The following is a 26,788-nucleotide window of genomic DNA, read 5'->3' on the forward strand; positions in this document are numbered from 1 at the left end:
TAACAGATATGTAGATCGACAAAGAGATGGATAATTAAATTATTGGATGGATGGATAGATGGAAGGATGGATGATGGTTGGGTGGAGAGTGGGTGGATAGGTGAGTGGATGGGTAGATGGGTGGGTGGATGAATGGATAGGATGGGTGAGTGGATGGATGGATAGATGAGTGGATGGATGGATGGATGGATGGATGGATGAATGGATAGATGAGTGGGTGGGTGGATGGATGGATGGATGGATAGATGGGTGGGTGGATGGATGGATGGAAAGAGTGGATGAATGGAGAGATGGTACATGGATGGATGGATGGATGGATGGAAAAACTGATAGATTAGCAAATGAACAGATGGAGGGAAGATGTACCTACATTAAATGAAATGAAAATAGATAAACCAACAGATGGGTAGATTATAAACAAATGTGATAGATAATCAATGACTGGATTATTAAATAGGCAGATAAACATACAGGTGGATAGGCAATATGGTGACTAGGGCTCAGGCCACTGAGCAACCATGACCTGCATGCATCCCCCATCTTCCCTGCAGTCCTGCAGGCAGCCACACCTTCCACGTATTCCATGACCATGCAGAGGTGGCGCCGGGTCTCAAAGGAGCAGAACATGCCAACCACAAAGGGGTTCTCAGCAAAAGTGAGTATATCACGCTCCACAAAGGCCTGCTGGATCTGGTTCCGCAATATCAGGTTCTGTTTGTTGATCTTCTTCATTGCAAAGCGCTGTCTTGTATCGCGGTGCCGCACAAGGTAGACAGCACTGCAGGGGGAGAGAGCGAGGACCGGCCATCACCTCCGAGACACCCGGCCTCCGCCACCCTCCCCCCGCCAGAGCCCCGGGTGGCTCACCCGTAGGCACCATTGCTTATGAGCTTGATGGTCTCAAAGTCATTCTCTCCAGGTGGTTTTTTAGCCTTGGTGCTGCGGCCCTATAGGGAAAAATGGAGACCACCACCACCATCATCATAAGATTGCTATTCTTCTTATTCCATTTACATAGGAGGAATCAGAAGGACAGGGAGGGGGGGTGGATGGAACCTTCATCCAAGTGCCACAGTGAGGGAGTACCAAAGTCAGGACTTGAACCCATACTGTCTGACTCTGAAGCCATATTCCTAACTTTTTTCCATTAGGAAAGAAGCCTACAAAATAATCACCTTAATGTATAAAGAGCTTCCAGAAATCAATAACAAAATGCCTAACAAACGAAGAAAAGATATAGGCAAGATATTTGGATTACAATTAGAGCTCTTAACCATATGAAAAGATGCTGAAACTTATATATAGTGGCAGAAGGGCAAATTAAGACTACCTCAAGATACAATTTTTCACCTAGCAAATTGGCAAAAAAATCCAAAAGGGTAAACCTGTGGAGGAACAGGTACTTCTATATCCCGCTATTGGTACAATCCTCATGGAAGGTACTTTGGCATATAAAATAATTACAAATGCATGTTCCCTTTGATCCAGTAATTGCATTTTTAATTGATGCCATAGATATGCATGTGAAAAATGATGCATGCATATCTTGCTTATTGCAAGATTGGAAACAATCCATATGTTCATCCATAGGAAATTGGTTTAATAAACACATGAGCAGCATCTGTATGAAGGGATATCGTGTCACTGTTAAAAAGAATGAGGCATTTCTCAGTACATTGATTCAAAAGGGCCTCCAAAATATTTTATTAAGGAGGGGGGAGCAAGGAACAATATGTACTGTATGTTTTTGTGGCAAAATGGAGCTATCTAATCATACCTGGGGAGGTGCTCAGTAGCACATAGACTAATAATATTTGGGGGGATATAGGCCAGTGGGGGACAAAATGGGGATAGGATATTTCACTGTATACCTTTTTTGAAAATTATGTTTCTTTTTCTTTAGGATGAAGAGATTCATTCCATAAATATCACACAAAAATGTGTGATATACTAAATTTGTATGCTCCTCTGAATGTAGCCTAAAAACATCTGGCACAAAAAATGATAGAACTACAGGAAGAAACTGCTCGAAACAAGGATTTTACACATATTTCTCAGAAACTATCAGATTAATCAGGCAAAAAAAATAGAAAAAAGAATAGGGAGATGGAAGATTTGAATCACTCAATTAACAAGTTTGATTGAATGGCATACGTAGAATCCTATAAATAACAATTAAAGATAAATACCTTTTTAGAGTTTTTAGAGTTTTGAGTGATGTCATTCCATTACCTATTCAAAAAATTAAACAAATGGCATGGGTAGTGAGATTCTTTTAAAAAAAAAAAAAAAATATATATATATATACAGAGAGAGAGAGAGAGAGAGAGGAAAGATGTGTGTGTATAGGTGTGAGAATTCATAGATACAATTTGAAACAAAGGTTACAAATTCAAATGCCTTCAGGGGCCAGGCAGGCCAGGTGGGGGCATGGATGACTGGGAGGCAGGTACCCCTTATCATAGAGCAGCCCCCACTTACTGCCAGCTGGTTCTATGATGGTGTTAACAGAACCTCTGGTTTTTCAAGAGAAGGCTCAAACCCAGATTTTGAGTCAAAATCTTCTCTGTAATCTTCTCTGTTCTATATTTTGCTTCAAATTTAAAAAAAAAAAACACGTGAGTGGCCAGTACTAGACATGGGGAACATCTGTCAAAGTGTGGCTGGCCTAAGAGGTGGGATTACGGCAATTTTCACTGTGCTGAGCTATTAACACAGAGAGACATCCAACCTACTCAAAACCCATGCAGGGCTCCCCACAATTACCATACGACCAGCAATTTTGCTCCTGAGTATATACTCAAAAGAACTGGAACAGCTGTCCAAACACTTGTACACAAATGTTCAAAGCAGCACTATTCATACAATGGCCAAAAGGTAAAAACAACCCAAATGTCTATCAATGGACAATGCACAAATATGGTGGATGCCTACAGTGGAATATTATTATTCAGCCATAAAAATGAACAAAGTACTGATCTGTGTTACAACATGGATGTACCTTTTTTTTTTTTTTTTAACATGGATGAACCTTGAAAATGTTATGCCAGACAAAAAAGGCCACAGAGTAAAAGTGAATTTATATGAAATACCCAGAAATGTATATAAAATATACATTTACGTGAAATATGAAATTTATATAAAATAACCAGAATTGACAGATCTATAGAGTCAGAATGCAGATTAGTGGTTGCCAGGGGCTGGGGAGGGGAGGGTGAGTGAGGAGTACCTGCCTAATGGGTACATGGTTTTTTGGGGGGGTAATGAAAATGTTCCAGAACTAGATAGAGGTGATAGCCGCCCAACACTGTAAATGTATTAAAACCCAGTGAGTTTTTTAATTTTAAAATGGTTAAAATGGGGACACCTGCGTGGCTCAGTGGTTGAGCATCTGCCCTCTGCTCAGGGTGTGATCCTGGGTCTGGGGATCCAGTCCCACGTCGGGCTCCCTGCATGGAGCCTGCTTCTCCCTCTGCCTGTGTCTCTGCCTCTCTCTCTCTCTCTCTCTGTCTCTCTGTCTCTCTCATGAATAAATAAATAAAATCTTTTTAAAAAAATTTTAATGGTATGTTTTCTGTACCATGTGTGCATGGGTGTGTCTTATGCGTATTTCACCATGAAAAAAAAAAAAAAGCCGGGATCCCTGGGTGGCGCAGCGGTTTGGCGCCTGCCTTTGGCCCAGGGCGCGATCCTGGAGACCCGGGATCGAATCCCCACATCGGGCTCCCGGTGCATGGAGCCTGCTTCTCCCTCTGCCTGTGTCTCTGCCTCTCTCTCTCTCTCTGTGACTATCATAAAATAAAAATAAATTAAAAAAAAAAAAAAAAGCCGATGGAGGAACAGCTGTTATTATCGACCCATTTCACAGATGGGGAAACTGAGGCTTGGAGCAGGGACCAAGAGATCCACCCAAACTGAGGGCAGAGAGCCCTCAGGAGGTGAGCCCTCGGCGGGACCGGGGGGCCTTACCTCGGAGAGGTCGTCCTGCTCGGGCGTGTTGGAGCCCCCGCTGTCCTGCTCTTCCAGGTGCACCACGTCTAGGAAGGGACGGAGAGTGAGCAGAGGCTGGGGACCCGGCGGGTGCAGCCACAGCCCCCGGCGCCCACCGGCCAGCACCTGGGAAGGGGTCCCGGGTGAGGCCCAGCTGGCGGATGATGTAGCGCGGGATGTCGGTCTTGACAAGGTGACCTTCCTTGGCGTGGCCCTCCGCCGCCTCCAGCAAGTGGTAAAACTCCTCGGGGTTGAATTCCTGAGGCAGGGCAGGGGCGGGCTGGCAGCGGGCTCCAACACCCCCACACCCCCACACCCCCACACCCCCTCCCCGCCCAGGCCCGGGCCCTCACCAGGCACTCCAGCAGCCTCGCGGGGCGCGAGATGATGATGAGCAGCTTCTTGACCAGCTGGGTGACGAAGGCTACCTCCATGCTCTCGGAGCGCTCATAGGCCTGGGGGGGCGGACGCAGTGAGGGGGGTTCACCCGGCCTGCTTCAGCCAGGCCCCTCTCCCGACCCACCGGGTGCACACTGCTGCTGCTGTTGCATTTTACAGGTGAGAAAACTGAGGCCCCAGCAACGTGGTAAAAATAATGATAATGGGGGCGCCTGGGAGGCTCAGTCAGTTGAGCTTGGGACTCTTGGTTTGGGCTTTTGGGCTCAGGTCCCAATCTCATGGGTCTTGAGATAGAGCCCCATGTCCTGCTACACCCTCACTGGGAGTCTGCTTGAGGATTCTCTCCCTTTGCCCCTCTGCCCCCGCATGCTCGTGGTCTCTCTGTCTCTAGACAGAGAATAAATAATGAATAAATATTCATTATAAATGAATAATGAATAAATAATAAATGAATCTAAAAAATAATAAATATATAAATAAATAATATGAATCTAAATAACAAATAAATGAATAAATAAATGAATAAATGAATGAATTAAATAAATAATAAAAATTTATTAATTAATAAATAATGAGTCTAAAAATAAATAATAAATAAATAAATGAATAATAATAAATAAATGAATCTAAAAAAAAACCATGATGCAGTATTTGAAAAAATAATGCAAAAGATCTATGATAAGCAAAATAACAAATTTTATTTTTTTTAAATATTTTTTTCTTTATTTATTTATGATAGTCACACAGAGAGAGAGAGAGAGGCAGAGACACAGGCAGAGGGAGAAGCAGGCTCCATGCACCGGGAGCCCGACGTGGGATTCGATCCCGGGTCTCCAGGATCGCGCCCTGGGCCAAAGGCAGGCGCCAAACCACTGTGCCACCCAGGGATCCCCAAAATAACAAATTTTAAATAAAAATAGGATCCAGGGCAGCCCGGGTGGCTCAGCAGATTACTGGGATCAAGTGCCGCATCTGGCTCCCTGCATGGAGCCTGCTTCTCCTTCTGTCTGTGTCTCTGCCTCTCTGTGTCTCTCATGAATAAATGAATAAAATCTTAAAAAAAAACACAAAGCTTTCCTTCCTCTTAAAAAAATAAAATATTTGAAATAATGTTAAGTTTTAATATACCTACTTTTCAAATTTTTCAATAATTAATGTTCTGAGGGGAGAAAAAAATCACTTGCCTCCTCCTAGTGCCAAACTGATGCCTACTATTTATCTTCTGACTCTTCCTATTAGAATGTCAGCTTCCTGAGGGCAGAGATTTTGTTTGTTTTATTTCCAGGTAATTCTCCAGCTTCTAGATCAGCCCCAGAATAGGTGCTTAAGTAATATTTGTGGAATTAATGAATGAGCACATTCCCTTTTTATAGCAGAAAGAATGAGGCACAGAGAGGTTAAGTGACTTGGCAAAGGCTGCAGAGGAAATAAGTGATGAGCTAAATATGAATCTAGGCCATTTGAAGTCTGTGCCCTCAACTCCTATGAACCTCGGGAAAGAATCCAGACTCAAACCAGATTTGATGCTAAAACCCATAATGACACCAATGTACTGCCCTTCAGGTCTGAGTGGAAGCCCATAGACCAAAGCTCCATTTCTGGTCCTTGTGCCCATATCTGATTTCATTTCCTCATGACAGCAGTCACTTGGCTTCCGTGCTCCTGGAATTTCCCAGACTCCCTTCTCACCTCAGGCTGTGCACCCTGCTCGGCACACATTCCCCCCAGCGTTTCTCATACCTTTCACTTCCTCATTATTTTTGTCCCAATTTTAATGTCACCTCTTCCGGGGAGGCCTCCTGGGCATTACAGGGAAGCCCCTGACCCTCGGTCTGATTGCCCTGTTCTATTTGCTTCACAGCCCTAAGCATCAGATGAAATCATGGAATTCTTTGATTTGTCTGTTTCCCTGTTTCCTATCCAACTCCCACATTGAAATATCAGCCCCAGGGGCACCTGGATGACTCAGTTAGTTCAGCATCTGTCTTCAGCTCAGATTATGATCTCAGGGTTCTGGGATGGAGCCCCATGTTGGGAGGGTCCCTGCTCAGCAGGAGTCTGCTTCTCCCTCTGCCCTTCTCCCAGTTCATGCTCTCTCTCTAATAAATAAATAAAATCTTTGGGATGTCTGGGTGGTTCAGTGGTTGAGTGTCTGCCTTCAGCCCAGGGTGTGATCCTGGAGTCCCGGGATCGAGTCCCACATTGGGCTCCCTGCATGGAGCCTGCTTCTCTCACTGCCTATGTCTCTGCCTCTCTCTCTGTCTGTGTCTCTCGTGAATAAATAAATAAATAAAATATAAAATATAAAATAAATAAATAAAATCTAAAATCTAAAATAAATAAATAAATAAATAAAATCTTTTTTTAAGATTTATTGATTTATTTATTTATTTATTTATTTATTTATTCATGAGAGAATGAGAGAGAGAGAGAGAGAGGCAGAGACACAGGCAGAGGGAGAAGCAGGCTCCATGCCGGAGCCCAACGTGGGCCTTGATCCGGGGACTCCAGGATAACGCCCTGGGCCAAAGGCAGGCGCCAAACCATTGAGCCACCCAGGGATCCCCAATAAAATCTTTTTTTTTAAAGGAATATCAGCCCCAAGGGGGCACCTCAATGGCTTAGTCAGTTAAGCATTGGACTCTTGATTTCATTTTGGTTCATGTCATGATCTCCCTGCGAAGAGCCTGCTTCTCCTTGGCCTATGTCTCTGCATCTCTGTGTCTCTCATGAATAAATAAATTAAATCTTAAAAAAAAAAGAGAGAGAGAGAGACCGTCAAGGAGGACTGTGCAGCTGGAGCAGAGTAAATGATGGGGAGAGTGAAGAGTTGGCTTGTCCCTCTCCCTCTGCTCCTCCCCCTACTCTCTCCCTAAAATAGATAAATATAATTTATTTTTATTTTTTAAAAATAGTTTATTTATTTATTCATGAGGCACACACACAGAGAGAGGCAGAGACATAGGCAGAGGCAGAAGCAGGCTCCATGGGGAGCCCGACGTGGGACTCGATCCCAGATCTCCAGGATCAGGCCCTGAGCAGAAGACAGATGCTACAGGGGCTGCCCAATAAATGCAATTAAAAAAAAAAAAAAAAGAGGGGCACCTGAGTGACTCAGTTGGTTAAGCCGTGGACTCCTGATTTCGGTTCAGGGCACGATCTATCTCTGAGTCCTGAGATCGAGCCCAGCTTGGGGCTCCCTTCTCAGCTGGGAGTCTGCTTCAGATTCTCTCTTGCCCTCTCCCTGTGCCCTTCCCTCCACTCTCTCCCTTGTGCTCTCTCTCTCTTTCTCTCTCTTTTTTTCTCTCTCTTTCTCAAATAAATAAATAAAATATTTAAAAAAGAGAGAGAGTGAGAGAAAAAAAAAATCAGCCCCAAGAGAGCAGGAATATTTCTCTGGTTTGTTCACTGCTAGGTTGTCAGTGCCCCAGCACACAGTAGTGGGTTAATAAATGCTGTCCAATACTCTGGTTTCTCTTCAGATCGTATAAATCTTTCGCCCCTTAATAAATGCTGTCCATTATCATTGAATTGAATGGGAACATTATCTTGTTTACTTTCATTCACTCATCCATTTAACCAAAATTTATTGATCACCTACTGTGTGCTGGACACCGTGCCAGACACCAGCGATGCAACAGTGAGCAAACAGACAACCTCATCATCCACCTGTGGGGCTGACATTTGAGCAAGTGACACAAGAAATAAGATCAACAAAAATATACCACGTGAGGGATGGTGTGAAGGGTGGGGAGTTTGAGCAGAGGTTGACATTTTAAATAAGGAATTCTAGAGGCCCCCCCCTGAGAAGGTGACATTGGAGGAAAGGCCTGAAGGAGGGGAGGGTGGTTAAATCCCTGCCGCCCCCATCAGACCTAGACGAGGACCACGGCCTTCTCTTGGGGACCACGTCTTTCTTGCCCACCCCTGAAATCCCAGCTCCGCACCAGCGCCTGGCACGCGGCAGGCGCCGTCTACACGGAGGTGGGGTGGGTGAGGCCAGCCTCCCCGTGCACTCACGTCCTGCAGCAGCTTCTCCAGGTTCTCCTGCAGTTCGTAGAAGTAGACGGTGGTGATGAGCCCATCGCGGGACTTGGTCAGGCAGTCCCGGGCCAGCTCGATGATCTGGTGGTGGATGAAGCTGAGCACGCCGTCGGCCAGCGGCAGCACGCTGTCAGGTTCGTAGGCGCGGGCGAAGTCGCGCAGCTTCTCCTCCATCTGCGCGGTGGCCTGCGGGAGGGACAGAGGCGGGGCGGGGGTGCCGGCGCGGGGCTGCGCCCGGGGGCCGTGGCCGCCAGGAGCCTGCGCTGCGCACGCCGGCCACCAGGGGGCGCGCGGAGCTAAGGCGAGCGAGGGCTCCCGCCGCCCGGCCTCCCAGCGGCCGCCCCCCGCCCCGCCTCACCTTCGGGAACCTCTCCTTGTAGACATGGTTCATCATCACGATCTCGTTGTCGTAGGAAGAGGGGGAGCGCCCGGGACTGCGGGGAGAGAAGCCCATCCCGTCCGGCCCCCTGCCTCCGAAAGCAGCCAGGCATCGCATCTCCTCATCCCCCCCAACCCCGGTAAAACCTCACCCAACGTGTTGCAACCCATTTAATCCCGCGGACAGGGGTCTCGCAGTACACAGCCCCCCCCCCGCCCATCATCAGCTTGGGTTTCTGCCCACCTGAGGCTCCGCGAGCGAGGCCGCACGGCGGGAGAGCGGCGGCCACCATCCTCGTCAGTGATGCTCTCGGTGCTGCCGAAGTGTTTGGAGAGGAAGTGGAGCTCATCCACGGTGGGCTGGTAGGGCAGCTGGTGCAGGCGCTCCTGGGAGGAGCAGGAAGACTGGGGGGAGGAGCGGGGCCGGGGTCAGAGCCACCGCGGTCCCCCCACATGTCGCGACCCTGGGCTGGGACTCCTGGGGCGGATGGGCCACTGGGCATGGTCGGGATCAGGACCTGGTCTATGATCCTTGGATCCCAGGGTCCAGGTTGGGACTCCTGGAGACAGACAGGGGGACAGGGACAGACACGGATGAGAACTGTGACGCTCACATAGATGTGGCCAGTGGGAACCTGTTAAAACCTGCGTCAAGTCACATCCCTCCTCTGCTCAGAACCCTCCATGGCTTCCACCTTACTCGGGGTGGACACTGAAGTCCTTCCCAAGACCCACAACATCCTGCAACATCTGGTCCTGTCTCCCTGCCATCACCTCCTCTCACTCTCCCTATCATTTACTCTGCTCCAGCTGCACAGTTCTCCTTGATGGTCTTTTTTTTTTTTTTAAAGATTTTATTTATTTATTCATGAGAGACAAGAGATGCAGAGACATAGGCCAAGGGAGAAGCAGGCTCCTCACAGGGAGCCCAATGCAGGACTCGATCCTAAGTCTTGAGGCAAAGGCAAATACTCAACCTTTGAGCCACCCAGGCATCCCTCCTTGAGGGTCTTTGAACAAGCCTGTTCAAGGCAAGGCACACCCTGCCTCAGGGCCTTTGCACTGACTGCTTCCTCTGTCCAGAGCATATCTAGCACAGATCACTCCTTCACACTTTTGCTTAAATGCCACCCCTCTGGGTGACCCTCATCCCTCTGAACACACATCCATCACTCCCTATCCCTGCCCTATCTTATGTCTTCTTGCTGTATTTATCTCCTGAATTACTGTATCTTTATTACTAATTTTTATTGCTGTCTGCTCCTGAGGGAAGTATCTGGACTCTGCTGGGTCCCTAGTCGGGGCCTGGCATGCATAAACACAGACCTACAGATATCGGAGGGGGGAAACAAGGATATCCACTTGATTCTTCAAGCAGAAGGACCTTTTGAAACATTACATCACTCATTCCCCACCCCATCAGTATCTATTAAACTGATTTTTTCAATGCACATAACCTATGATCTACAGAACCACAATTTCAAATAGTTCAAACTGGAATTTTTAACTTAATTTGATATAAAGCAAAAAAGCTTCTGTATGGCTTCCCACCACATTTAGAATAAGATCCACTTTCCTGTCCTGGCTGAGAAGCCCCAGTATGAGCAAAGGCACTGCCTGCCTCACCCTCGTTCCTCCACTTCCAACTCAAAGCTCCAGCCACTCAAAGCTATTTAAAAAAGAGAGAGAGACAGAGCTATTTTCAACTTCCCAAATTCAACAAGTTCTCTATTGCCTCTGGGAGTTTGCACATGCTGTTCCCTCATCCCCTTTCTAAAACACCCTTCTTTTCCTTCTTTCACCAAACTCCTGCTGATCTTTTGTCATGGCTTCAATTCCACCTCTTCCAGGTAGCCTTCCTTGACCACCCACCCCCAAACTGAATCAGGTCCTGCCTATACTACTATCACCTCACCTGGTGCTATTCCCATAACAGCTCCACCTGCCCTATGTTATAAATGTATTCTTACTGGTCTGTATCCCCTCATGAGAGCCTCATCAATCCTTGGATTCTGGCCCAGCTGATAGAGCCCACCCACCATATGACAGTCACATAAATATCTGCTGAGCATACCAATGGATGGGTGATGAGTGAACCAGAGACACAGGTAGAAAAAGGGCAGGTGGAGAGAGAGAGACTTTGGGTATTGCAGTGGTGGAGTAAATGTGCCCTGGATGAAGGGCATGCTGACCTTGGCCAGCTGAGACCCTTGGGCAAGTAGCTCAACACATGAGCCTTCATATCTTTATCTGTAAAATAAGTCACTGATGAGAAGCACCCCCAAGAAGATATGTTGAGGGTGGAGAACAGGGCTTTTGAGGGGACCTGTAATGCCAATAGATGGATGAGTGACACCTTGGAAAACAAGAGAAACCCCAAACTCTCCTTAAGGCCAGCTCAACTACTGGCCTGGGTTGTGGGCCTTCAGGTGGGAGGGTCCCCCTGCAGCTCCCACCCACTCGCCCACCTGCCAACTCACCGAGACGGTGGAGCTGGGTGTGTTCGTGCCATAGCCAGATGAAGGAAGCGAAGCCAGAGACCAACGGCGTCCATCCGCCCTGGAACCCAGCCAAGATGCTCAGAGGCTGCTAGGCCCCACTGGTCCTCCCACTCCTCAGGGTGTGATACAACCCACTGGCCACCACAAGGGTAGGGGATGGGGGATATATCTGTGCTCTTAGATTCCAAAAGGCTCTCAGAGCCAAGGGGGTAAAAAGGAAGTCTTCCAGCCAGGCACCAGGGACCTAGAGCAAAGATCAGTCTCCTCTGCTCCTTGTGATGATCCTCCTCTCCTGTCATCCCCACACCAAACAAGCCTCCAAAGTGAACCCCAAGGTGGACCAGAGAAAGCCCACTCAGGGAAGTCAGTCCAGAGGAATCCCAATAGTTGCCCCCCATGAGAAAGCTCTGAGTGATACTACTTGAGTCTTCTCAGAGGAGAAAGGCCCCTCCCTCAAACACACACATACACACATGCTGACACACATTCCAGGTTGGCACATTCACACTCACATAGACATGATCACTCTCAAGGCCACACCCACTAGTGTTATTGAGACTAGTATAGTCAAGTTCACAAACTGGCAGTCACACACATTCACACACGACTCCTCAACACAAACACACATTCACTGTCACATACATGGACCTAAATATCACACTTCCCTACACTAACACCCAATCACACATGCAAAACCAGATGTGCACTCACGTATAAACATACACTTAGAGACTCAGTACTCACACTCTGACACAAAGACACACACTCCCTCACACACATTCTACACTTCTGCATTCACACAGACACATTCAAGAACCCTCATGCATGCAGTCACACATTCGAACTCCCACACAGCCACACATTCATTCACACTCCCACCAGATTGCACACTCACATGGAGACATTTGTGGGAGGGCACGCTCCCTCACATACTCACACACATTTACAAATGTGCAGGTACACACACACGGTCACACTTGCACACTGATGCACACCCCCATGGACACGAGTGTAGGCACAGGCTGCCTCATCTTTTCACAGTCTCACAAACTCACACATCCACATTAGCACACGGGTTGCACATCACAGGGATACACACTTCCGTGCACTAGACTCGTCCCTCATCCCTCCCTCCAGGCAGTGCCTCCCACCCCAGGTGACCGCATCAGGTCCCATCTCAGAGCCATTTTCTAGCTCTCTATTGTCCTCAGCTGAATTCCACAGCCAAAGGGGGGTCTTTCCCCACCCACTCCAGGGAGTCATCCTCTGTCCCCACAGTCCTGTGTGAGTCCCACACGACAGCCTTCACCAGCCTTTGCGGTGATCCAGGGTTTTTTTTTTTTTTTTTTTTTGGCGTGCCACCCCAATTCAACTCCGAAGACAGAGACAGTGTCATTCACCCCCTTATACTCAGCTCCCAGATCAAAGCACGTGTTCAGGCAACGTTTTTAGAATGAGTAAAGTTCAAAGAAAAAGAAACCCGCCCAAACATCTTGGTGACTCCCAGAAGTTTCTCCAAAACACACTGGAGGAATCTCTCTGTCTCCCCCAATTTCGCCAAAGGCCCCAAGAAAATTCATTAAAGACACCTCCAGACACCCCCAAAGACCCCCGTAGGTAAACCTGAGATTCCTCCACTTGGGCCCTCGAGAAACAGCCCTAGGTGCCCTTCCCCTTGGAGACCAAGAGTCCCTCGGTGGGCATCGTGCAGGCTGCGCTTGCGCACCCCATCTCCGCTCCCAGAACTGTTGCTATGGAAACGCCCGGCCTGGAACTAGAGGCTAGGGAGACTGAGACCCTGGGCTCAGCGCGCAGGCGCTTTCGCTCCACCGCAAAGGAAGTCCCACTCCTCCGATTCCGGACGGGCGGTGGCCGCGCCTTCCCACAGACCCGCCCCCGAGGCCCGGCGCTTATTCCCGCTGCGGCGTCGGGGCACTCTGCGGGTCCCTCCGGCCCGGCTCAGGTGCAATTAGGAGGGGAGCAGATGGCGGCCAAGACGGCGGGTGGGCACCGGCCAGCCAGGGTTCTAGGGCCCTGGGGAGAGGGACTCACCTTCGGGAGGAGGCAAACGAGAAGTGGGCGGGGGTGTTGGGGGAGAAGTTGCGGGGGCTGTCCAGGGGACTGCTACCTGTGGCAGAAAGAGGGGCATCTTAAGGCTTGGGGTGGGGGCAATCCCACCTGGCCTTCCAATCCTCAAAGCAGGTGGCGAACAGCAACTCCTCCCCTCTTTAGTCTAGTCACACCCACGTAGGAGTGGACCACGCCCCCGTAGCTGTGCACACCGCCCCTCCCCCAAGATGTTTTGGTTACCGCGTCAGCCCAGCCCCCATCCAGGCCGATTCTGTCCTCATCAGAGATGGCCCCGCTTCTCAGGTATGGTTCCTCCCTTCGGCCTTATCCTCTTTTCAATCTAGCTCCCCTGGGCCTCCGCCCACCGATGCCAGTCCCTCAGCCGACTGACCACCGCCACACAAGGATGGTCCAGCCCTTTGCCCAATCCAGGTCCTCCTCTGTCCAGGCTCCTGCGGCATGGACACACCCCTCGCCTTGGCCCCGCCCCTCACCTGTGGTCACGCCCCCGACCCGTGGCCACACCTCCTCTAGTCTGGGCCACACCCACCACCTGTCTCACCCAGGTGTCCAGGCAGTGGGGAGTGGGGTCGCGGCAGCGTGGGCGAAGTGCTGGTCAGGATGAGGCTTTTCCGGTTACTGGTGCGGCAGCTGCGGGGAAGGCGAGGCAAGGGGACCAGGCCAGGCCACAGTCCAGTGAGTTTGTGAACCCAACCAGCCACCTTCCCGTCTCAGATCTCCACCTGTCTCCTATCTGTGTGTGCTTGGAGGTGCCCCCAGAGGATTGCTCGGAGGAGGAGGTGATAGAGATCTCAGCATGTGTGACCATGTGGGCACAGTTTCAGTCATAAAATAATAGACATGCTGTCTATGTGACACTACTGAGATACTGAATGTATGTGTGTGTTTGGGGGGCTCTGCATGACATTCTGTGTGTATCCACATGTGGCACACACTGGGATGTGTGTGAGCTCAGCCCTGAGTTGGATTTATCTTATGATACAACCTTTACTTCTGTGTGTCTGTGTGACACAGTGTGTAATGTCACTTGTCCATGACTAGATATGCCACTGTGTGCTGTACCATGTGCGTGCATGATTTCTGCTACAGGTGTCCATGTCTTTGTGCGGCATTCTAAGTCTATGCGATATACTGCCCTTGTGCGTGTGTGTGTGTGACATTCACCATGTGTATCCACGTGTGTCATCTACTGTGTATGAGTTTCACACCCTGTGATACTGAGCATGTTTGAACCTGCCACCATGTGTGACATTCCCTAGATGAGTCTTCCATGTGATAACGTGGGATAGTGTGTCTCTCCATCTCTGCAAGATTTCCTGTGTCATTTATTCTGTCATCCATGTAACACCGCATGTGAAACGCTTAGATGCTATCATGTGCTGTGACATTGTTAGGTAGATGGATGTCATTGCCATACATGTGTCTGTGTGCATCTTGGATGCCAGAATCGTGTGTGTGTGTGTGTGTGTGTGTGTGTGTGTATCACCATGCATGTGACATCTTACTGGAGGCACACAACACTGTACCTGTCTGTGTGTGTCGCTGGGGGTGCCCCTGTGTGTCTGGGCATGACTCGGACCTATGGCCACTGTATGCGTGATGGCTTCAGGGTGTATCTGGGCCACTGGGGCTGTAGTGTGTGTATGTGTGTGACATCATGTCCTACGTGACGCTGTGTGTCACTATTTTCCGTATGAGGCTGTGTGCTTGGTGGGGGTAGTTTGTGCTATGATAAAGCCCCCCTATCCTTCTGCCCCTCAGGATCCCAGCTTCTGAAGAGGGAGCCCCCAGCCCCTCCATTCCCCTCACCCCCCACCACAGTGACTGAGCATATTAGCGAGGCCAGAAACACGCGGCATGGGGGCGGGGGGAGGCCAGGCTGCGGCTATTGTTCCGAGGGTGCAAAGTCCCCCACCCTCCCCTTCTTCCCCTACCCCCACTGGGTTGCCGGAGCCCGCAGCGCCAGCAGACAAAGACGCCGCAACCCCCCACCCGGCGCAGCCTCCTCCCCCCCTCCCTGTGGCGGTCCTCTCCGGCGTCCAGTGCCCCCAGTCTCGGCCCACACGGTCCCCAGTGCAACCCCATCCCCCGCAGAAGGGCTCAGCACGGACACCTCTGGCGCAGCTGGACCGGGTGCAGCATCCCGGGCCCCGCCCTGCGGCAGCGGCCAGAGGGGCGGCTTAAGTGGGGAGGGCCGGGTCAGGGTCTCAGGGATGGGGTTCTACCTCTTGGTGCGGCGGAACATACTGCCGCCAGGGAAGGAGGGCATCGAGAAATTGGAAAGCGCGGTCCAGAGAGAGTCAGACATGACCCGGCGGCGGCGACATGGTGGCAGGTGCGGCAGTGGCGGCGGCAGCGCGGGGAGCGAGCGCGCGGGGCGGAGGCTGGAGCCGCAGCGGGCAGGGGAGGGCGGGGGAAGGGAGGGCCGTGCCACTGCCGCCCGCCGGGAGGGGGCGCTGCTGTGCACCAGCGCGCCAGGCCCCGCCCGCGCGTGCCCCTGGCGCCCCTACCCTGGCTCGAGAAGGGACGGCCAGCCCTGCTCATCTCTCCCCCAAGGCTCACCTGCTGCTTTTCCGGGGCAGAGGCAAATCCTTCTGGAAGGCAAAGGGGCGAAAGGATAGAGGTCAGCGTGGACCAACAGCTGCTGTCTGCAAGCCCTCTCACCCCTGGAGGAGCAAAAGTTGGGTGGGACAAACCCGTCATAAGCATCCTCAGCTGCACCCTTCTCGTTATGCCGGGAGGGCTGGGATCTTTGAGAGAGAGGGTACCAGGGTGATTTCTCTCCCAACCCCAGACCCGTACAGAGTCCCCTATAGGACTCCTGAGTTGACATTTCAATGTGCATTTGTACAAATGAAACAAGAGCCTCTTTGAAACAATGTTTCTTGAGCACCTCTTGTATGCCAGGCCCTGTGCTAGGCACTGGGGATACAGCAGTGAATGAGAGAAAAATTCCTTCCCTTTTGGGACTAACATTTAGAGAAGGGAAGCAGACAATAAACAAGATTAATATAGAAGTGAACGAGATAATTTTAGGCATTCATAAGTGTCATTAATAAAATTAAGGTGATGTGATGGAAAATGGGTAAGAGAAGGACAGGATGCTCAGAGGACTGCTCCCGGGAAGGTGACTTTTAAGACAGTCGTTGAAAAAATAAGAGCCCACCATGGAAGGATCTGTAGAGGGAACTGCAAAGGTCTGGAGACAGGAATCAACGTGCTATGCTCAAGCATGAGAGGCTGAATGAATGAATGAATGAATGACTCCACATCGCAAGGATTCTACCCAAACCCCAACCAGATTCGGTGTTGGGGGCAGGGTAGTTAGGGTGGCTCAAAACCAAAATTGGAAATGGGAATTAGACGATGGCCAAGTGGTCTTTTTGACCATGGTGATGATAATAATTGATAAATATCAACATTATATGTCCACACCAGAAGAAGGTTATGTTCTGTTTGTCAAGCATTCAGGAAGCCACTAAGGGGATCAGAAGTTATGGAAGTCGTGAGAACAGTGGGGAGAGGAAGTACCACCTCCCAGTCAGTTCTGTGTCCACAGACCAAAGTGAATAAAGGAGTTTGGGTGGGGCTGCAGACGGAAAGATTCTAGTGAGGGTTTCAAAAGCCTTTTGGTGGGGACTCCAACCAGGGGAAAATGCGGAGCGTTTAAGATCCTTTCTAGGATCTCTGAAAGCAGAAAGCCCTCGGTTCAAATCCCAGCGTTGCCTCTTATAACCTTGGCCAATAACCTTACAACAGTCCATTATTCCTAAAGGATTCTGTGAGATGATTCAGGTGCCTAGCACCTTAGCATGATGCCTGGTACATAGTCAACACTCAATAAATATTAGGCCATAGGAACAGGAGTTGTTGTAAATGGACACGCTGCATGACAGAGGATGGGCCAAAGGGAACTCCCACTCCCATGTACACTATGGTTGGGGTGAAAGAGAACACAGTCCAGACCGCAGCCCTGCCCTCCTGAGCCGCAGGTGACCGGGAATCCATTCCAGGTTTTCTCACTGTTTTTGCAGGATCAGTTTGAATGAGCATCAGCGGGAACCAGCCGACTGGGCTGGACGACCGCAACGGCCCAAGCGAAATCCAGACCTGGATTTCCCGCCCACGGAGCCCAGGATTCCAGATCCGGGTATACTCAGCCTTCGAGGGTGAGCCCTTTGGAGACCTTTAAACACCTCCCGGAGAAGTCTTCAAACCTAGCCCCATTCGCTAGCGCCCCTAAACATTCTAGAGTCTAAGAAAAGGACAGACTGGAGCAGTAGAGGACTTGGATCCTCGGCGTCAGAGTAAACAGACACCACCTCCGTCACTAACTGCAGAGCGGCTCCAGGATTGATGGACGGCGCTGTGGACAGAGCTTTCGGACTCGGGATGCTGTTCATATATACGATCCCAGCTGCCACACAGTTGGGGGCCCTCGGGCGCTCCACGGCTGTGGGATAGCTCCCTAAGGGGTTGCATCAGTGTGTGACTACATCCAAGGCAGCGAAGTGGTTAACTCTGCCAGAAGGGAAGAGGTAGGGGGCAGGACTCCGGCGGGGTAGCCTGGCCCAGAGGACGCCTCAGGAAGGAAGGGTGGGTGAGTGGGAGGATCCCAGGCTGGGGCGGGGTCTTGAGCAAGAGACTGAAGGCCCGCGTGGCGCTGAGCCAATGGGAATCGGCGCCGTCCCGGAGGGCGGGAACACACCCCCTTGTAGGCCCCGCCCCTTCCCACCCTTTTCTCGGGGACCCGACGGCGCGGACCCAGTCTGGCTGCTTCAGCACCTGCTCAGGCTTTGCCGCTGCTCCTTCCCTTTTCTCAGAACCCCTTGTCCCACCCCAGCACTAAGATGGGGTGGAACTTTGGGGAAGATTTCGAGAGCCCAAGGCACTTAGATGGAGCCATCTGTGTTGTGTCTGAAAGCAAATTAGCTTTCCAGCCCAGGTCTGGCTCCAACATCATCCAGATTACCTGGGAAGTCCTTCCTATCATCTGACTCCAATATTTCCTGCTGCAATGACTGATCAGCTCACCTTGGTCTCCAACCTCAGGGATAGTGTGGGTTAGAGGAGTCCTGAAATGAACGAGGCCCTGAGTGAGGGCTTGAATCCTCCCCTTCTTTTTCCAAATACCAGGCTAGGCATGTAGCCTGAGTCTGGGGCCATCTAGGCTTTATCTAAACTCCTCCAGATTGTGTATGGTGGGCCTGGGCTCCAAGTAGCCTCACAAAGACCAGACCCCAGGCAGGCCTTGGGGTGAAGCTTTGACTAGTTTCCTGGGACCAGTTTAGGAGCAACATGGGACCTTCACCTTAACCCTTAGAAGCGCACGAGGAAGATAGTAGAAGAGGACCCTTCTCAGCTTCAGAATCCCCACCCATATTGAAAGCGGGAGTTCCTGATGCCTGGATTTCCCCACACTCCACAATCCTCAGTGTCCCACTCTGTGCAGTGGACTCACTCCCGCGCCTGCGCAGCCTGGAGACCAGTATCTTCTAAGGCTGCAAGGAGCTAAAAATCGCTCCCGCCCACCCACAAGCTGGGCTGGACTTGAGGATCTGGCGGGGGGGGGGGGGGGGGGGGCGGGTAGTGAAAGGAGGGGGAACGAAGAGTGAGGAGGGAGGCTGTCTAGGGTGTCTGTCCAATTAGGGCAGTAGGAAGAATCCTGGTGGCCGGGCAGAAGCCTGGAGGTCGCAGGGGCTGCTCACGCCTCAGAAAGGGGTTCCTGGGGTGGTGAGGGGCGAGGCTGCAGCATAAACATGTTTACGGCCTCTGCGGCGCCGGCGGCCCCGAGGGGCGCGAGCCCTGGGGCAATAACTTTGCTCTGCGCCCCCTCACCCCCAGCCTGGCTCCGCGCCAGGGCGATGACTTCGGTCCCAGCCCCCTCCCCCTCCGGCGGGCCAGGTGCCCCTCGGCGATCCTCGAGGGAGAGCGCTAGGCGGCACCCCCTCCGTCAGCTCCCTGGATCCCCGGGCGGCGCCTGAGGGGCGGGGTCGCCAGCGCGGCGGGACGCGCGGCTACCGCGTTCCCCTCCGGTAGCGTCCCGAGGCCGTGGGAGGGGGCGCCCTGGCCGGCCCGGGCGCAAGTTCTCCCGCCCCCTGCCGGGCCCCTCCTCAGGGCGCCGACCCCTTCCCCGCCACCCGGGACCGGGGCCGCCGCGTACCTGCAGCCTCCGGCGGCGGATCAGGCCCGAATCGTCCATGGCGGCGGCGGCTTCGGCCCCGGGGAGGGAGGAGGGAGGTGGCGGCGGCGGCGGCGGCGGGAGGAGGGAAGAGGGAGGGAGTGAGAAGCCGCGGGGACCGCGGCGGCGGCGGCGGCGGCGGCGGCGGCGGCGGCGGCGGGTGGGGGGGTGGGGGGTGGCGGGGGCGGAGCAAAGTGGGGCGGACCCGGCGCCGTCACTGCGTCGGGGCGCCCAAGCCCTGCCTCGGCCAAGGCTGCCCTAGCCGCGGGGTGGGAGGGGGCAAGCCGGGGAGGAGCTTCCCTCTGCCCCCGTGGGAGCCACGCTACGGAGAGACCCCTGTAAGGAGAGACACCCCAGGGGAGAAGAGACATGCCCATGGGTAGACCTCCAACCCCAGAAACACCCAAGGGAGACATTCTTGCTAAGATAAATTCCTTATGCGGATATCCCCCCCCTTCCTGCAGCGACACCCCTCAGGGAGACACATTCCCACGGGTTGGATAGTCTCCACCGGGAGGCCCTCTGCAATCAGAAACTCCCCCTTCACCCTGTAAATCATTCCTAAAACAGATGATCTCTGAGAGGTAACGCTTCCTCTCAAAAGCCCCCTGCCACCCCCAAGAAGAGACACTTCCGAAGAGAAAAACCTCCACGGGTGACATTTCACGTGGGAAGCCTGGTGAAGATGCCCCCAGTGGAAGATCCCCCTAAAATATTCTCTGTGGGAAATTGTTTCCACCCATGAGACCCCCACATCCTAAGGAGATGCATTCTTACATACTGACATTTGCATTACGGACACCCATCCTCACGGGAGATGCTCCCACAGAAAAACATTTTCCATGCATATACCGCCCCCCTTCCCAACCAGAGCCTCTTCGGAGAACCCTGCAACCCCTCTAACGACCCCCCCCCCATCAGGATTAAGTAGCCAGGCCAGGCCAGACTGTATTTATAGGAGAGATTAGCTGGTAGTTTGGGAGGGGGGCAGCTGAAGCGATTTTCACACATACCCCCCTGCAGTGTTCCTACAGCTGAGACCAAGCCGACCATGCTTCCCAGAGTTGGTGTGGAAAGCATCGGCGACCTCCCTACTCCAAGTCTAGGCGACGGAGGACAGGGTGGGGAGAGGGCTTCCCAAGGGTCTCTGCCTCCAGCTGGCCAGGAAAGCCCTGGAGGGCGCGGTCACTGGGCTGGAGCGACCCCTGCTGGCCAATGAGGGCGACGGCGAGGTCTAGGTCCAGGTGTTCCCCAGACACTTGTTTCCTCGTCTCCGCGGCTTTGCCTGCGCTATCTCACTGTTTCTCTCTGTCTCTGTTTATCGGCATGTTTGTTTGCCATCCCTCTGAGTCTGTTCTTCCAACTTCTCTGCCAAAGGCCCGGACTCCGCTCTTGTCGCCCCTTCTAAAACCGGCGGTCGCGGGAGCTCTCCGTGGTGCTGATCTTACGCGCTCCTGTCCGCGGTGCTGAATTCCGAGGGCAGGGTTGGGGGGTGAGGTCAGGGGAGGGGAAGGGTTGGCGGAAGGCACAGCCCAAAAACCGGACAGATCTGACACACGAGCACCCTGGACTACCTCGAAATGGACTAGGGGAAGGCTAGGTACACTAAGTCTTGGTTGTTGAAGCCAATAGGACATCAGTGGGTGTCCCCCAAGGGGCCAGGACACAGGGCCTCCTGATTTTGTTAATTTACTCAACACGCACAGAGCACCTGCTGTGTACTAAGTTGTGTTTTGAGATCTGGGAGTTCCGTAGTGAAAATGGCAGACAAAAACTCTTCATCAGTCTGAGTAGGGAGGGATATTTGTGGTAGTTGCCACTGCTCACAAAAACACATATGCACACACTACAAGCACAGGCACACACACTGCAAATATACAAACACAACATACCAATACATCCTCAGGAAACGGACTCACAGGGGATCCCTGTGTGGCTCAGCGATTTGGCGCCTGCCTTCGGCCCAGGGCGTGGACCTGGAGTCACGGGATTGAGTTCCACTTCGGGCTCTCTGCATGGAGCCTGCTTCTCCCTCTGCCTGTGTCTCTGCCTCTCTCTCTGTGTGTCTCTCATGAATGAATAAATAAAATCTTTAAAAAAGGAAACAAACTCACATACACATAGTCACGCATTCTGCAAATATGTACTCCTCTAAAATACACACAAATACACATCCTCAGCAAACAGACTCACACACAAACACATATACACGTTTGCAAATATACACTTAGCAAACACACACTGAATCCTATAAAAACACATAATACAAACACGAAATCAGCAAACACAGACACACACACACATATACACATAAACTCACATTCTGCAAACACATACATATGCAAACACAAAATTAGAAAACATAGACATACACTCAGCAAATGAAGACACACACAAAACAACATGTACAAACACTCAACAGACATAATCACACACACACATAATACCAAAACCAAGGGAAATTCAGCTACATACAAACTCTTTTTTTAAGATTTTATTTATTTATTAATGAGAGACACAGAGAGAGAGAGAGAGAGAGGCAGAGACACAGGTAGAGGGAGAAGCAGGCTCCATGCAGGAAGCCTGATGTGGGATCCCAGGACCCCAGAATCCCGCCCTGAGCCAAAGGTAGATGCTCAACTGCTGAACCACCCAGGCATCCCTACATACAAACTCTTACCCAACATACAAACACAATATTCTCCCAACACAACACGTGGACACACACATACACTCACATACCTACTGCAGCACTGTTCTTCTCACCAGACTCTCCCACTAGAATGTCCACTCTGTGTGGTTGAGATTTTCATTTTTTGATCACTACTGCATCCCCAGAACCTAGAGCACTATAGGTGCCCCATAAATGTTTGTTGAATGAATGGACGAATTGAGGAAATGCTTGCAAGAAACTCACATTCACGGAAACTGCAGAAGAACACACACACATTTCAGATGCAGACATGCACCCTCCCCACACATGTGAACACCCTCTTGTTCATTAATGGTCGCCTATCATGGTCAACAGCCTATATCCCCTGACTTTATCCACAGCATTCTCACAGGACAGCATCCTGATTCTACATCCCCCTCCTTCAAATTTATTATATCTTAATCAATTGGATACATGGGGATTGGGACATATACACCCAGATTTTGAACACACACACACACACACACACTCGACCAAGAGACACACATACTATACCTTCACACAACAAACATACACTACACACACACACACAGCCATACACACTCTCAACTAACACACACACAGAGAGTTTAAGCCATAATCTCAACATAAAGGCCAAACAAGTATATATATACACAGCAGTCCCAGGTCCATTGGCCTTTGGTCAGCTGGAGCAGGGCGTGTGACGGAAGGAAACTCCTCCTCTGCATCAAACCACACCCCCTTTGGCTGCCGCTCTTTCCTGGACTTGACTCTGAGGTGTCTCAGCAGCTCCCTAGACCCCGGTCCAGTTAAAGGTGAGAAGTGATCAGAGGGGGCAGAGGAGGGGAGGGAATTGTCTTGTCTCCACAGACCCTCAGCTTCTCCTAGCCTGTGGTTTTTGGACCACAGCGGCAAAACTGGAGTCCTGCCACCGCCAAGCTTGGCTCCAAAGGCCCAGCCCTGGTGGCAGCCCCTAAGCCGATTGTGGGCCGAGAGAAGGTGACCATGAGAGGGGCCAGCAGGGATCAAGAAGGAGGGAGGAGACTGGGCAGAAGAGAGGGAGGAATTACTGGACAGAAGACGGAGATTGAGAGAGCTGGGGAGTCCCTTTAGTTCTGAAGACAGAGGGGATCACCTGAGCCAACCAGGTGGGAGATCCTCCTGGGCATGAGGGGGAGGGGAACCATGGTCCAGCTAGAGGAGGGGGCCCTTGGGCCTAAAGAGATGGAGGGGACATGAGTCTGATGGGGGAGAAGGGGCCCCTGGGTCAGAGGCAGGACTTGATGGTTCCCTGCAATTTGAAGATCCTTGGTCATTGCCTCCCCCATCAACTGCTTGATCTCTGCTCTCCCTGGCACTGTCTCCTGGGTAGGCATTAGGAGGGTACTACCCTTAGCTCTCAGAAAGGGACAGCCAAAACTCACCCCATTCCCAATCTAACTCTTGTCTCAGGTGGACATGGCCAACAGGGGCCACACTCAACCCAGGGCCCTGGCCTGGGCCCTGGGACTGACCCTGGTATGGATCCTGCTGGGTGCCTGTGGAGGGAGCCGCCCACTCCCAGCTTTGTCCCGAAGACACCATAGGCTGGCGGCAGATCTTGGCACAGGCCAGCTGCACCTTGCAGGTGAGCACTCCAGACCCTACCTAACCCCCAACACCCAAGAAACTCCACTTCATCATAGCAATACTAGGATTTCCTTATGAGAGCGGCTTAGGGTGAGGCACAGGCGGGGAAGGTGAGCAGGCAGGACTAGTGCTAAAGAATGGTAGAGTGCGCAGAGTCTGGAGTCAGACTACCTGGGTTCAAATTCCAACTCTGCCACTTCATAGCTGTGTGACTCTGAGCAAGTCACTTAACCTCTCTGGGCTTCATGTAGACCATTAAAAAGGGAGAAAAATAATAGACCTACCTCATAGGGGTATTGTAGAGGGGTGTATGTAAGCATATGAAAACTTATACCATTATTAGGGACATAAACAATAAGCTGATTATGATTTATTATTATTATTATTACTAGAAATTGCATTTGTGTCCCAAGAGAAGTATTTTTATTTAAGTTTTATGTTTGGGTGGCACTGATGTAGCCGGGGACTCCCCTGTTTAGGGGGCTCAGGCCTTGGTTCCCCAATCCTACCTGAGGATCCAAGACCCCCAACTCACAGGAGTCCCCTTCCCCATGGTCCTGTTGTCCCCCAGAGATGGACACACCAGAGGCATCGGGCCCTGGGATGGTCTCAGAACACTGTGGGAAGCCGAGCCCCGGGTGAGTACAGTACCCGCCAGGGTTTCCTTGTGTCCTTTGCTCCAGTTGCCCCTGCCAGGGGCCACAGCCCCGGCGCATCCTGACTCAAACGAGTTATTTTTCCCAATGTTCAGGTGCGAATCCTTTCTGGGACACCTCCAAGTCGCCCTCCACAATCGCTTCCGCCTGTTGTTACTGGGGATACGCCAGGCGCAGCCGCTCTGTTCAGAGCTCTGCGACATCTGGTAGGGAAGGCGGGGCAAAAGGGGGTGTGTCCTATGGTTTGCGCGGGACCAAAAGCGAGATGGGCAGCTCGCTCGTCTTGGTGTGTGAAGGGGCCAGGCCTGCCTCCAACAAGGCCAAAATCTGAAGATGAGGCCCAGTGTTTGGAGGCCAGGTGGGAAGGGGCGGGGCCTGTAGTGGACCAGGCTTTTAAGGGGCGGGGCCTCCTGTTTGAAAAGAGAAGCTAAAAGGATGGGGAATGTAAGGGGCTGGCCTGAATTAGATGGTCTGAAGTCTGCAGGGATGAGGCCAGCTGTGACAGGGCCCTGGATATGTGTGGAGAATATAGGGCAGGGTGAGATCTGGAGGATGGCGTCCGTGGGGGGCGTGGTCCTAAGAGGCGAGACCTGGATCAGGGGGCGGGACGTACACGGAGGGAAGACTGGAAGGCAGGAAACCCACTAGAATGCGACCGCGGAGACTTTACCCCCTCCTCTCTACACACCATCCGCAGGTTTGCCACGTGTGAAAGTGATATTACCTGCGGTCCGACTTGGCTCCCACTCCTAGAAAAGAGGGGCTGTGAGCCTCGCTGCACTACCTACGAGCAGGTGAGCTTGAGACAAGAAGGTGCAGGTCAGAGACTGGGACCTCCCCTTATTATGTCCTGCCTTAACCCGCCTAGGCCCCAGAGTCCGGACTGGCACTCCCAAGGCCCCTGCTCCCACCCTTCCCCCTTCCGCAGCCCAAACTCCGTAATGGGATACGTGTGGACACTCCCTAGGGCCCATTGAGGCTGGATTTGTCCTCCCCAAGGGACCGTCTCTGCTCTAGGCTCGTCCACAGTCCCACACCCCCACCCCGGAAGACCCAGAAGCCCGAATCACCTCACCTAAAACCCCAGCCTTAATCTAGCCCTCCCCCATCCCAACCTTGGGACCTAGTAAAAAAACTCGCCCTCTCAGGACTCTTCTGTTATGCCCTCGCCCTCACACTCCCAGGAGGACCCAAAGAGGGTCACTGCCCACCCCTCGACAGCGGCTCTACTTGCAAACCAAGCCAAGATTTTCCTTTTCCAAGGCCACGCCCCTGAACACTCCCCCGCCTACACCGCCCGAAGGCCACGCCCTCCCCCCCGCCCCCCATCAGGACTCTATCCACTCCGGCCCTAACTCCACTCCCTCTCCCAGACCTTCGCTGACGGGGCGGACCTTTGCCGCTCGGTTCTGGGCTACGCCCTACCAGTGGCCGCTCCTGGCGCCGATCACTGCCTCAACATTTCCATCTCGGTACTGCCGGGGTCCAGACAGGAACTGAAGGCCCAGGAAGTCACCTTCCCGCGTTCCCGCCGCTCACGCACCTGGATCCTGGATGCTCCCGGCAGCGGGAGCGGCAGTGGAAGCGGCAGCGGCCCTTAGGGGGCGCCAGGTCTTGAGTGCGAGATTCATCCCTTCCCCAGACCCCGTCCCTCTAGACACCCGGAGCTTCACCATTCTCCCGCTCTGCCTTCTAGTTTCCAGAGTCCTGTCCCTCCTCCCTGGAGTCCCAGGGACTAGCTCTTCTCCAGGTGATTAGAGAAATAATCCAACTCTAGCTCATCTCTCCCTCTCCCCCTCTGAATAAAGTCGCCAACTAGAGCACTGTGATGTACCTGCTTCTTGGGGCAATAGGGGGCAAAGATAGCTGCCAGAAAGAGATCAGTGTGTCACTTCAAATCGTCAGGTCCCAGAGTTAGCAAATGATGCACACTAGCATGTAAATGACAGCCTATATTCTGAGCACTTTCACAACTTGGAGTATCCAGGTGTCAGAACTGAAAAGGGGTCCAGAAGAGGGGTTGACAAAGGGAAGAGGTATGCCCCCCCTACTATGTCCACCAGGCCCACCAGGAAGCCCCTTCACTTGTACAGACTTCAAGACAACCTTCATGGCCCTCCCCTCTGATTAAGCACCCAACAGTGGCTGGCATAACTCACACTTCATTCCTTCCTCCCTTTCTTCCAAATCCCAGTCCTCCACCTAAGACAAAGGACTTGACTCAGATTTAAAATTTGGGATGTTA

At 52.0% G+C, this 26,788-nt stretch overlaps 2 protein-coding genes across 7 annotated transcripts in view; one reads left to right on the top strand and one right to left on the bottom strand.

Annotated features, from left to right (window-relative positions):
* MAST1 (microtubule associated serine/threonine kinase 1) overlaps nucleotides 1-19,690 on the bottom strand; it is a 30,508-nt gene extending 10,818 nt beyond the window's left edge. Inside the window, exons 1-13 of one of the 3 annotated variants that reach the window (XM_077859762.1) lie at nucleotides 19,567-19,690; nucleotides 15,966-15,997; nucleotides 13,945-14,033; nucleotides 13,365-13,440; nucleotides 11,292-11,370; nucleotides 9,056-9,216; nucleotides 8,792-8,867; nucleotides 8,410-8,619; nucleotides 4,344-4,445; nucleotides 4,117-4,249; nucleotides 3,970-4,037; nucleotides 868-947; nucleotides 570-778 (exon numbers count right to left, since the gene is read on the bottom strand). In XM_077859762.1, coding sequence (XP_077715888.1) covers nucleotides 570-778; nucleotides 868-947; nucleotides 3,970-4,037; nucleotides 4,117-4,249; nucleotides 4,344-4,445; nucleotides 8,410-8,619; nucleotides 8,792-8,867; nucleotides 9,056-9,216; nucleotides 11,292-11,370; nucleotides 13,365-13,440; nucleotides 13,945-14,033; nucleotides 15,966-15,997; nucleotides 19,567-19,605 — 1,354 coding nt within the window. In that variant the 5' untranslated portion in view covers nucleotides 19,606-19,690. Of the gene's footprint in view, nucleotides 1-569; nucleotides 779-867; nucleotides 948-3,969; nucleotides 4,038-4,116; nucleotides 4,250-4,343; nucleotides 4,446-8,409; nucleotides 8,620-8,791; nucleotides 8,868-9,055; nucleotides 9,217-11,291; nucleotides 11,371-13,364; nucleotides 13,441-13,944; nucleotides 14,034-15,628; nucleotides 15,789-15,965; nucleotides 15,998-19,566 lie in introns of those variants that run through there. The other 2 variants (XM_077859763.1, XM_077859761.1) reach the window with 2 other exon arrangements.
* Nucleotides 13,105-26,363, top strand: RTBDN (retbindin). Of its 4 annotated transcripts, XM_077859767.1 has the most exons (8): nucleotides 13,105-13,275; nucleotides 13,545-13,685; nucleotides 17,438-17,572; nucleotides 23,711-23,885; nucleotides 24,459-24,525; nucleotides 24,639-24,749; nucleotides 25,241-25,337; nucleotides 25,917-26,363. In XM_077859767.1, exons 4-8 carry the CDS (start codon nucleotides 23,717-23,719, stop codon nucleotides 26,142-26,144), a joined length of 672 nt encoding a protein of 223 aa, XP_077715893.1. In that variant the 5' UTR covers nucleotides 13,105-13,275; nucleotides 13,545-13,685; nucleotides 17,438-17,572; nucleotides 23,711-23,716; the 3' UTR covers nucleotides 26,145-26,363. The 4 variants fall into 4 exon arrangements, with proteins under 4 accessions (XP_077715893.1, XP_077715892.1, XP_077715895.1 ...); XM_077859766.1 differs by lacking the exons at nucleotides 13,105-13,275; nucleotides 13,545-13,685; nucleotides 17,438-17,572 and adding an exon at nucleotides 13,952-14,078; XM_077859769.1 differs by lacking the exons at nucleotides 13,105-13,275; nucleotides 13,545-13,685; nucleotides 17,438-17,572 and adding an exon at nucleotides 17,583-17,941.
* The last annotated feature ends 425 nt before the right edge of the window (nucleotides 26,364-26,788 follow it).

This window comes from Canis aureus, chromosome 19 (assembly GCF_053574225.1).
Source record: "Canis aureus isolate CA01 chromosome 19, VMU_Caureus_v.1.0, whole genome shotgun sequence".
Lineage (NCBI taxonomy): Eukaryota > Metazoa > Chordata > Mammalia > Carnivora > Canidae > Canis > Canis aureus.